The sequence below is a fragment of the Rhincodon typus genome, chromosome 32, assembly GCF_021869965.1.
Source record: "Rhincodon typus isolate 14 chromosome 32, sRhiTyp1.1, whole genome shotgun sequence".
Taxonomy (NCBI): Eukaryota; Metazoa; Chordata; class Chondrichthyes; order Orectolobiformes; family Rhincodontidae; genus Rhincodon; species Rhincodon typus.
This window is the reverse complement of record NC_063363.1, coordinates 28,936,978-28,949,372: the sequence shown is the minus strand read 5'-3', so window position 1 is coordinate 28,949,372 and position 12,395 is coordinate 28,936,978. Positions and strand designations below refer to the sequence as shown.

At 42.3% G+C, this 12,395-nt stretch overlaps 1 protein-coding gene across 10 annotated transcripts in view; it reads left to right on the top strand.

The window, feature by feature from the left end:
- pknox2 (pbx/knotted 1 homeobox 2) overlaps positions 1 to 11,428 on the top strand; it is a 400,561-nt gene extending 389,133 nt beyond the window's left edge. For all 10 annotated transcript variants that reach the window (XM_048615463.1, XM_048615462.1, XM_048615465.1 and 7 more), the window contains 2 exons: positions 9,367 to 9,542; positions 10,020 to 11,428. In XM_048615463.1, the coding sequence (XP_048471420.1) occupies positions 9,367 to 9,542; positions 10,020 to 10,246 (403 nt within the window). In that variant the 3' untranslated portion in view covers positions 10,247 to 11,428. The remainder of the gene's footprint in view (positions 1 to 9,366; positions 9,543 to 10,019) is intronic.
- Positions 11,429 to 12,395: the final 967 nt, after the last annotated feature.

The following is a 12,395-nucleotide window of genomic DNA, read 5'->3' as shown; positions in this document are numbered from 1 at the left end:
TGGGGAATTTCCTCAGATTAATCCCCAGTGCCGTATTTTAAACTAAAAGATGGCGCCTCAGTCAATGAAGTATGTTTGAATTGTAGTCACAATTGCAGTGCTGGAAACAGTGAAAACCATTGTATGCACAGCAGGATCCCACAAACTGAAATGCGACAATGACCAGTTTTAGCGATCCTGATTCGGGGAGTTAGGGCAGATGTGAGTTGCCTTTCACAAAACTAGCCAAGCCCCTCATCAACTTCTCCTTTTCCAAGTGCTCACTTCCTGTGTCCTCGAATGGACGAAGTAATCTTCCAATTACTGATTTTGAACTCACTGGTTAAATAGATGGCTTGTGTGCTGTCCATTTATATGAATTGAACTTGGTGTTTTCTGAAAGCTTTTCCAAAATTCAGGGAGTTTGGATGTTTGTAACCAAAGGTCTCATTTCCTTAATACCCAGCTGGAACTGTGATGGGGCTGGTGTCAATTTGATTATTTTATACTTCATAACATTTCTTTCTCTTTATTTCTCTCCTTCACTAATCTCCACCACGTCACACACACGGCTATTACATCCTTTTATTTCCCTGCATCCGCATCACACTGAACAGGGGAGATGTTTGCAGTGTCACATGAGCCCGTTTTGCATGGAGATGTCCATCACAGATTGTGGTGGGCTGCTCCAGTGAATTAAAAAGGCAATAGGTAGTGTTGTCAACTGTGATTGGGCATGTTCCTGGTTTAATCACATGACCTGAAGCCATGAGTCTCCCAACATGTCAACCTCATGCTGAAGCGCCTTCACTTACCAATTGGATAGTGAACAGGATCATGGCTTTTCTACTGGATAATATTTATTAATATAACAGCACTTGTTTGTCCACCTCCAGTGCTGTTTGTAGGGAACAACAGAACAGCTTTTACAATCAATCAGTAAGATGCCCACTATCCTAACACTCAATGATTTTTCTTCAATCCCTGGAGAACCAGGACAACTTGGGAGAGTTAGCAACCCAAAAAATAAGTGTGGGCCACTCAGCCCCTCAATCCTGTTCTGCCTTGGCTGTTACAGACTTGATTTCTCAGTGCCTTTATGCTTGTCTTGTGTGACTAAGTGTGTTATGCAGTAGGCTAGAAACGGTCCTTTCACCACTGCAAGCTGAAATCTGGTCGCAGATTGATGGGATCAAAGATTCCCTTGTCTTTTGGCAAAGCAGGTCTGAAGTTTAATGTGTTTGGACAGTCTGAACCCAGTTCCGTGCAGAATTGACACTGGAGCCACCAGTTTCTGAGCACGGTTGAGCTGAGAGTGCCAAATACCCTCCCCCCACTTCAATCATACTTGGCTTAATGAACATACTACGCAGCAGGATACAGCAAAGAGGGAGCTCAGTGTTTGAACAGGTTCCACTGGGCCACACTTTACAACAGAATTATTTGGCTCAGTGTTCTGTCTGGGATAATGTTGCTGCATATTTACCTCTCACTGTGGAAAGTTCACAGTGAGGGTAATCTGACACTAACTAGAATTACTTCAATGCTAGTGGTTTGTATTCTTAAACACAATGCATGCAACGTGATTATCACAATTAAAGCAATTTATGTTTAAAATAAAGCAGGTACAGCACTGATGTCACACTGCAGGATCAGTTGATATCTCTCATGATTACAGTAGATTTTACACCAGAAAAGCTGTGCTCATTACTGCCTTTTTTGATGCTTTGCAAGACTGCAGTGACCTGTGAAACACAAAACCCCAGAAATAGTTAACAATTTAGCCTGTGGATGCATTAAATGGTCCTCCACTGCATTATTTTTCTGTCTTGCAATTCTTTATTTCAATACCTTTACAGAGATAAACATTGTGAGGAGTCACAATTGGATTAATAAGTGCTTTTTCAACTTTACCAAACCAAAAAAGTGCTTCACTGTTTCTGAGAACTTTCTGGAAAATTCCTGTAGACATTCTGTGTCCATAGGGTGTCATTAACCGACGAAGGCACACACAGCACTGACTGACTGAGTGAGCAGCTCTATGTTACAGAGTGATACTGCTGCCATCTTGAGGCAGGAAATGTTGAACCAAAAACAGAAAGTGAGGGGGAAACCCAGCAGGCATGGCAACGTGTGTGGAGAGGGGCACCAAGTTAGCGTTACAGTTGAAACACGTCCTGGCTTCATTGGTCAAATCAGAACACAAAAGGGCAACTGCTGAATCCCAAGCTTCAAAAACTAATTGGGTGAAACAGCTCTGATTTTTTTGTTGAGTTGCTAGACCTTAACAATAACCACACTGTACGGGCAAAAAGTGCAGTCATACAATAACAAAATGTTGTGTACATGCGAATTCTGAAATAGAAACACAAAACAGTGGGAATACTCAGTGTCAGTCATTTCCAGCACTCTCTGGTCTTTACGTAACTCATTGCAGTTCTGGGTTTTAAGACATTATATGGCCTTTCATGTCAGCTGTGGCTCATTTTGAGTCAGAAGCTGGAGTACAAAATCTATCCTAATACTCCAGTGCAGTCCCGACAGAGCTCTGCACTGTTGGAGGTGCTGTCATCTGATACATAAATAAATCACATCCTGTCTAAATTGTCAAGTCCAGATGAAGGATGTCATGAGGTAGCTGCCACATGGAACAGGGTAGCTCTGCTTAGTGCTTTGGTCTGTATTTATCCCTCAGCCAATACTGCTTTAAAAAAGCACATTCCCATTTATCGGATTTATTTCCTACATTACAAAGTTCAAAAGTATTTCCGTTAAGCGTAAAGCACTTTATGGCATCTTCGGGCAGCACGGTAGCTCAGTGGTTAGCACTGTCGCCTTACAGCACCAGGGACCCAAGTTTGATTCCATCCTCAGGTGACTGTCTGTGTGGAGTTTGCACATTCTCCCTGTATCTGCATGGGTTTCCTCCAGGTGCTCTGGTTTCCTCCCACAGTCTAGAGATGTATAGCTAAGGTGAATTGGCCATGCTAAATTGCCCATAGTGTCCAGGGACATGCAGGCTAGGTGGGTTAGCCATGGGCAATGCAAGGTTGTGGGGGTAGGAGGGATGGGTCTGAGTGGGGTTTTCTTCGGAGGGTCAGTGTAGACTTGATGGCCCAAATGGCCTGCTTGTACACTGTAGGGATTGTATGATTCTGTGAAATTTTGAAAGTTTGAAGTTATGACATCTTGAAGTTTTAAAGTATTCTTTCTATTTTGTGCTCTATATGCCATTAATCAGCCAACATCCAAGGTAGTGGTTGAGAGAAACGAATTTAGTGAATGAGTTATGAGGGTGCAAAATGCTCCAATAGAAGGAGAATTAATAACAGATTTTTTTTCCTGTTTAAAAATGCATTAAAAAGTGAGAAATTGACATTCAAAGAGCTGTGGGGAGAGTATGGGACCAAGTGGAGAGTCCTTTCAAAGTACAGTCATTGCTAAATGGTCTTTTGTAGTGCAGTCCAATTAAATATACTATATATATACCCCTGCCCCCAGTTTGATGGTCCAGTCGGTGCAAAGGGTGATATCTCACTCCTGAACTGCCCAACCCCAGCTCTACACAACCCCCCCACTGCACTCTCAGAGAAAATCTTGTTGCCAGAGCTCAGTTCTTCCACCTTCCACCTTCTCTTTTATAAGTAGAAGTTACCTCACACGTCTTTTTGTTTTTTATCAGCCAAAGTATTCTATTTTAGTTCAAGTGAAACGACTGCAGCAGCTGAATTTGCCACAGCCTGTTACCCTGACAACAGGTAGCTACTAACAAAAGGCCTGTGCCCAGTTTGAAGCTGGTTAGAGGTTGTGTATGATTGTGTAAAGTTGTAGTCAAAGAGGGAATCTCGACTCCCTATGTCAAACTACAAATAAAATCAGAAATATTTTTATTTCAGTACACCCTTATCAGTCAACCTCCATTGATTGTGTATTTGTCAGCAAAAACTGAATCTTTCTGACATTTATAGGCTTCTATTGCATGGGCTGTTATGTGGAAATGAGACCACTAAGGTTGCAGTTGACCACCCCTTTAACAAATTTTTTTTTTAGATTGTCCCACTGGTTAAATAAGTAAATATACCCTGAGCTCTGAACTGAGCCAAAAAGATCAGAACACTCTCCAATTAAACCCTGACCTGTATTCAATCAACTAATACATTATTAGCTGCTCTGACTTTAGCTATCAAGATCCACGCTGTGGAATTCAATCTCTTAACCTATCCACCTCTCCCCTTCTCTTCTTTAAGATCCCCTTCTTAAAAATCACATCTTCAAGTAAATTCAATGTTCCTTTTGTTTCCTTCAGTTTCCTTCACTTGTATAAAGCACCTGGCTGCTTTTATCCCTTTGAGGTAAAAGGGTGATCAGTGTTGATTGGTCCTTGCAAACATCTTTGGAAGAATTCTTACAGATTCCCTCAGTGTTCCTGTATGAAGGAGATGTCTAAATCTGATTTGCTGATCCTGATCTTCTTCGCTGTGCTGAGATTGTGCTTCATGTCTGAGTGCAGGAGGCAAATCTCCTGCTTTACTCGAGCACCTTGGCTTTACCATTCACACAGTGTTATCAGGAACTTTATCAAATGATTGCATACAGAACATTGAGCTTAGAATCGGTTTCTGCCCCTTCGGAATTGCAGCCACACAATCCAGAATTAACCTGGAGTCTGGAGAAAAGTTCACATCCTCCATCGTATTAGTGTGTTCATGTCTCTGCCCTGTAATCTTCTTTGGGCACGTTCTCTCTGTTTAGCATGGTCCTCTTTAATCTCCCTTGCACCATCTTTAATTCATTTCCCTCTCTTTTATGTTCTATCCGTTAGCTTTCATCATCTCCTTCCTAGCTTTCACCCATGTTTTGGCTCTCCCATTATTTCCTACTCTTTCTCCACTTAATCCCCAGTTATCATGTACTTTCCTTCTCACTGTTTCACTCACTTTCTTTTTCCCTTCCACTCTTTCCTTCTCTTGCCCCTCATTCGCTCTTCCTCTCTATCCCTTATCCCTTTTGAACCTTTGTAGTTCTATGCCCTTCTTCCTCAACACCTATTTTTTTTCTCCTTCCCTCCTGGTCTTCAACCACTTTCTCTTTAACCTCCTCCCTTCTTTCGTTCATCTACTGCACTCCATTTCTCCATACCACCCCTCCTGTACTCTCTTTCTCCCGCTTCCCCCCCCACCCCACAGCCTTCTGCACCCTCATATGTATTTGTATACGGTTTATACCATGTCTTTAATGAGTGTAATATAGTCAGCTTTTTAATTTATCCTCAGTTTCACACAAAACTTCTTTTTATGCTTGACTGTCTGATTGGAGTTAATGAAGCGTGTCAAGTAATAGTAGAATTTTGCTTAATGCAATTCCTTCTTTCAATCCATCTCCAACTTAACTTTGGAAACTTTAAGTCACATCTGACACTTTTTCAGGCAGCTTATTAATGATTAAAGCAAAAGTCAGTGCAGAAGCTACAATAAGGATTGCAACCCATGGAATCTTAGCTCTTGGAAAATAGCAGAATGTTGAAGAGTGAAATCAGCCCAGAGTTTGCTCTGGTGATGAAAGTAAATCAAAACCTCAATATAATTAATCGCCTCAGTTTGAAGAATCAGCTTTAGTGGAAACTATGACCAATGCTTTCTTGAAAACAAAGACATCAGATGGCAGGGTCTGCAGATGTAGAAGTTTCCAGAGGAAACACTCTTATCCAGTCCAAAACTAAGCAAGCCACAAGATCTGTGTCTTGTCTCAGCTACGTCTCAGGTAATTTGTATAGGGATTTGGTGTTAAAAATACAGGGGGATGTGGATAAAAAACTTCAGTTAAGAAGAAAAGTTGTGAATGAATCTACGAAGGAACCCTATATGACAATAAAAAGATAGGAATTATTGTTGCAAATCTCCTTGAAATGCAGAATTCATCAGTTACTTTGACCCCTGGAACACTACCTCTGTCCCACCTTAGCCTCTGATTTGATTTGATTTGATTTATTATTGTCACATGTACTGAGATACAGTGAAAAGTGTTGTTTGTGTGCTATTCAGGCAGATCATACCATATAAAGTGCATCAGGGTAGCAGAATAGAGTGCAGAATACAGTGTTACAGCCACAGAGAAGGTGCAGAGAGTGAGATCAACATGAACATTTGAGAGGTCCGTTTAAAAGTCTGATCACAGCAGGGAAGAAGCTATTCTTGAATCTGCAACAGGAACTGTTATTCCTGTTTCTCTTAACCCCAGATGTGAATCACAGAATTGTTACAGCACACTAGGAGGTAATTTGGCCCATCATATAGGTGCACCAGCTTTCCCAATAAGCAATTCACTTAGTGCCTTCTTCCCCACAATTGGTCCTTTTCAAATCCCTTTTAAATGCTTCAATTGAACCTGCCTCCGACACACAGTCAGGCAGTGCTTTCTAGACTTTAAACACGCTTTCTGTGGGGTGGGAAACAATGGTTCTTTCTGATATTGCTTTTGACTGTTCCTGTGTATTTATGCACCGTTCGCCCTCCATAAATTTGAGCTCATCTCTGAAAACACTACCTCCTAAATTGCACTCAACCCCAATCAGCCATATCCTATCTGATCAACAATGGCTTTCAGTCCAACAATAGCATGAATTTAAAACTCTCATCCTGCTTTTCAAGTATGTCTGTGGCCTCCCCCCTCTCTAGTCTATCTCTTTTTTTCCTTTATTCATTCATGGGATGAGGGTGTTGCTGGCTAAGCAGCATGTATTGCCCATCCCTAATCGCCCAGAGGCCAGTTAAGAGTCAACCACATTGTTGTGGGTCTGAAGTCACATGTAGGTCAGACCAGGTAAGGATGGCAGTTTCCTTCCCCTAAAAGATATTAGTGAGCCAGATGGGTTTTTCCAACAATCGGCAATGGATTCGCGGTTATCATTAGATTCTTAATTCCAGATATTTACTGAACTCAAATTACTCCATCTGCTGTGGCAGGTTCGAACCCGGGTCCCCAGAACTTTATCTGGGTCTCTGGAATAAAAGTCCAGCGATAACACCACTAGGCCATTGCCTCCCCCTTGTTCTGCATCCTGATGACTCAACAGTTCTGGGCCCTTGACTTTATATGTTCTACCTTTGATTACCAAGCTTTCTACTACGTAACTCCCAGACTCTGAAATCCTAACACTAAATCTGTTCATCTCTCTCCTCCTTTAAGACAATCCTTATAACCTACCATCTTGACCAGGATTTGGCTCATCTTTCCTAATATCTCCTCCAATGACTTAGTGTCAACTTATTTATCTGATAAAGCTCCCATGGACAGCCTGGGCACAGTTTTCCACTTTTAAAATGATCCTTCTTCCTAGGTTCTCAGCCTGAAGACAAGGTCCTTGATGATTATTTGCTGAACTGTAGCAAAGTGCCATATTGTTTTTTTATTATTGAGTGAGATATGAAGGTAGACTCTGGAATAGGGATCAAACCCTATGCTGTTGACTTTAATCTGATCACAGTGATCTAGCTGTCTAGCCAACTGAGCTACCAGACCTCCTCTTCACCAAAGCACTAAAAATGCTGTGATTGTTTTTTTTTATTTTTGATGAAAGGTGCTTTATAAGCATTGTTGTTGCTTCCAGTTTGTGCCCTTCAATACTGACTCCTGCGCTTTCTGAGATCACTATTTGAGCACCTTATTAACAGTAGCATATGAATCCACTGAATGAGAATCTCCAGTTTCAGGAGATTTTTGCCAGAATTTTGGTTTTCTTGTGTATTTTTTTTGCAATTCCTTCTTTTTCTCCTCTTCCTGAAACTGCTGATCCCATGGCTGGGACACAGTCCACCAACACAGCTCCCAAGACCCAGTAGCTTCTAGGAATGGGCTATTTGGTGATATCTGACTGGGTAGCTAATGCTGGCTACAGCCTCTGGGCACTGCGCTGTCTTCCAGCAGATATGACTCCAGCCTTCAGCAATGTGGTTGACTCTTGACTGCCCATTACAGATAGGCAATAAATGCTGGCCTATCCAGGGATACCCACATCCTATGAGCAAACAAAGAAGAAAGTTGAGAGGAAGAATCGCCACCCATCATAAATCAGATGACAGCCCCTTCAGACTGACATTCTCCACACATCACATCTATGATGAGCATCTTCTAGCTGTCAGGTTTCACATGACCATACAGGATGATGAAAAGTGACTAACCCACTATTGCAATGCTGTCACTAACTCATTCATTTCAAAGGAGTTTTGTAGAGTACCAGTAATTAACCAGTTCACCATCAAGTGAAGCTAATTCTATGATCAGACCTGGCAGGAGAGGTCAGTATTCAGTGAGAGAATATGACTTACCAAGTAGCACATGGTTTCCTGCCGTGTGCACCTGGCAAATTGCAGAACTCTCCCATAAACCCCAGAGGAAGATCTATCAGAGTGGGACACATCTCTGATGCTAGCCTTCAAGAGTTGACTCTTTTACACTCGTTCTTGCAATGTGGCTGGAATTGGCACAGTCACGTCTATGGTCCACTTCTTCTTACCATCAGGAGATTCTGGTGGGCTTCTTTTTTGAAGCTTGTTCATTTCATTCGCTCTCAGGTTGTGGCTGACTTTGACCAGGTTGGCATTTACCACCCATCCCTGGTTCCCTGAGGTGGGAGGGGGAGGGGGATGGGGATGCTTCTTCTCAGTCTGCACTCAGTTTGAGTGATTTGCTAGACCACTGCACAGAGCAGTTAATAATTAACGGCATTGCTGTCGGATTGGATCAACATTAGTCTAGACTGGGGAAGGGTGGCAGGCTACCTTTCCGAAATGACAGTAGTGACTCAGTTGTGTCTTAGTGACAACTTGACAGCTCTGAGGCTATTTGTAAGCGAGGTCATAGTTTTAGGATAAGGGGTGGCAGATTTAAAACGGAGATGAGGAATTACTTCCCTCAAAGGGGTCACAAATCTGCGGAATTCGCTATCCCAGAGTGCGCGTTGGACCCCAGGACACCGAATAAACATAAGGAGGATATAGGCATTTTCAATTAGTAATGGGGAAAAGGTTTATGCAGAGTGGGCAGGAAAGTGGAGCTGAGGTCGAAATGAGATCAACCATGGTTGTGTTAAATGGCAGAGAATGGCACAGTGATGTTAGATTGAAAATTTCAAAATTCTGGAACAGTAATGATGAGGAAGTGGTGATACATTCTGTCAAGATAATGCATGTAGCTGGAGAACAACATGGAATTTCTGTGATATCACATCATTTGTCATTCTTATTAAATGAGATCCTGAGGCTGGCAGCTGTAGTTCCAAAGTCATGAACATAGTCCTATTAAATATTTGTCTAAGAAAAATCTGTTGCCTGTGAGAAGGAGTATCCTTTAGCTCAAGCTTTGATCTAACCCTGTTCTGTCTCCTGCCAGGTTTATCAATGCTAGACGGCGAATCCTCCAGCCAATGCTCGATGCCAGTAATCCCGACCCTGCTCCTAAAGCCAAGAAAATCAAATCCCAGCACCGGCCAACTCAACGTTTCTGGCCAGACTCTATCGCAGCAGGAGTACTACAGCAGCAAGGAGGGAATCCCAGCAACCCAGACAGTAAGTGTGCATTAACCACGCACATCAGAGTCATGCACACAGTGAGCCTCAGTAACTCAGTGCCTGCAGCCTCTGAATCAACACCAGTGTGTTTCTCCACTCTTTCTCTTCTCTCCCTGTTTCTCTCTGACATCAGTCTCTCATCTTCATTATATCTTCTCCACTTGTCTTTGTCTCCCCACTTTGCAGCATTTATATCTCATATCTTTCCATTTCCCCCATACACACTGTCTTTCCATTTCCTCCACATTTCTCTCTTTCTGTCTCTCCCACTTTATCTCTCTTTCTTTCTGTCTCCCCTACTTTCTCTATCTTCTGTCTTTCCCCATCTCTTTCTCCCTTCCTATCTATCTCCCCCAGTCTCTCTCTTTCCATCTTCCCTACCATTCCACTAACTTCCTCTGCATTTCTTCCTGGTTCCCCTACATCTGTCTCTCTCGTATTAATCCAAGTGATAATGAGCCCCTTTCGTTTCAGGCACTATGACTGCAGCCATGGACAGTCTCCAGACGCTCTCCTCTGATACTGCCACCCTCGCCATGCAGCAGGCCATGATGGCTGGCCATGCAGGCGACGACTCATTGGACGGAACCGACGAGGAAGAAATTGAAGAGGAAGACGAGGACGAGGATGATGACAACGGGGAACTGCAGACGACCAATGTTAATGACCTGGGCCTGGACAATAGTGACTCTCTTGACTAACTGCTCTGCTTACATGCAGAGGAGACAGAGGAAAAAAAAATGACCAGTGTGCGGACTTTTTTTTTAAAAAGAAATGAAAGACTCTTCTCTATGAACAAGTCGCATCAAGGTGACAGTCATAAGAATGAAGGCCCCCGTGTCTAGAATCTATTTTGTGATTTATTCTGTATTAATGAATGTTATTGTGAATGTATCCTTCATTTTTTTTTCAACATTTGTTTTACATTTGTATTTTTTACTTGGCTGGTGTGGTTGTATCCACAGCCCTCAACGCTTCTGGCTTCACATTTGGACTGAGGCTTTTCCTAACATTAGGGAGAGAGGGGCGAAAAGGTGAGATTGTGTCCATCATGCTCTCACTCTGGCTTTCCAACCAAAATAAATATTGATTGAAAAAGGGCAGAAGCCGGTTGTTTGACGGTCACTCCTTTCCCTGCTTGCCTCCCAGGTGGCTCCCAGGACCTGATGGACCTCGATTTGAATTGTAGAGTAGGTTAGCAGCAAAGGGTTGACAACGCTGATTGAGTTCATTCATAGCTCTTCAGTTACATGGCCTCCCCACCTCCGCTTCCTGCTGCTCTTCCCAGCCAAGCCCTTTTTGATACATTTTAGTTATAAAAAGAACATTCTAAAAAAGCACAATCTTTGAATGACCCCTTGATTCTTAGTCTGTTTGGTGTTTGCTACTCTGACCCACGATTTGATGTCTGGAGTCTCTAGCGTAATCTGGTGTGGGTGGGATTGAGGTGTTGGTAACCTTATACAGCAACCTCAGGTTACAGACAGTTTCGAAAAGTATCAATGAAGCTTTTACTATCGCCTTGACGTTAATTGATGGCGCCAGATCTTGGTATTTCCTGGAACTGCCACTTGCCTGGTTTCTAAACGGGCACTCCAGTTTTTACTTAGTTGTGCAGAAATTTTTCAAATATACTGTTTTCTAGAGACGAAATTTAAGCTCTTTCTTTTCCATTAGATGTTTTCCACATTTGACAGGAGAATGGCCTATCTTGCTGTGTTCTGAAGAAATCACTTGAACTGTGACCGTGATAATATGCTTAATCACTTCCTGCTCCCATGTTGTACAAATTCTAAGGTGTTGCACCTGTATATCCTGCCATTTCCTTGCTTCTAGTTTCATTCAGGAGTAAAAGGGATTAAAAAGGCCTTTGTCAAACCGTTTCCCAGCTGGACAATTAATACGGTCTACTATGTATCTGAATTATAAGGTATCACCCACAGGCCAATATTTAACACAAGTGAGGTAAGGTAGAGTGGGCAGCACTCAAGTGTTTCATGATTTACCCTCAAAGGATGACAAAATAGGAGGAGCATTTTCTGTCCATCATGTTTTCCCCTGCTACTCACATACATTGTGGCTGACTGATCTGTACCTCAATTCCAAATACCAGCCCTTGTTCCATTGTCACCTGAAGGGATATCAAAAAGGACTTATAATTTGAGATACCTGGATATGGAAACGTTCAACTTGCTGGTGTGAGTTTGCCCTCCAGCAGGGTATTTTGCCTGATACAACAATGCTTACATTATCTTCCATAACATAAGGAACTGAGTGTGGATTAATACTACAATAATTAACTGCATTTACAATAATTAATTTATGACATTAATTACAACCTACTTTAATGTACAAAGGTCACATTCCTCAGACACAAAAGTGTCTGGGCTATTAGCTTACAACAGAGAAGCATAGTTCTAATAGAGCATCATGCTTCAAGTGATCTCAAGTCAGATGGAGTGTGAGATCTTCATACCCTCAGGTCACATGCTATCATTCAGTAATGGTTTCATGAGCATGAGTCTTCATGGTGTACTGACAAACTGACTGTGAGACATAATGTACCATCCCCCATTTTCCAGAGATTAAAGCATATCCCAAACAGATATGCATGGTTGGACAGAGGCACGTGTTGTCGATTCAAGGAAGTAAAACTGAATTTACAAGACCAACATTTCAGACATCAGTAATGAGTTGGAGGTTTGACAGTGCATCCTGATCTAGTGATTGTATACCCATCTAGAAGGGTTTGCATTGCTCTCTGTTGAATGTGCTTAACAATGTGATCGGCAGCCTGCTAATTGCTGTCACTCAACATCACTGCACAATCAAAATATTTGGAGTATTCGT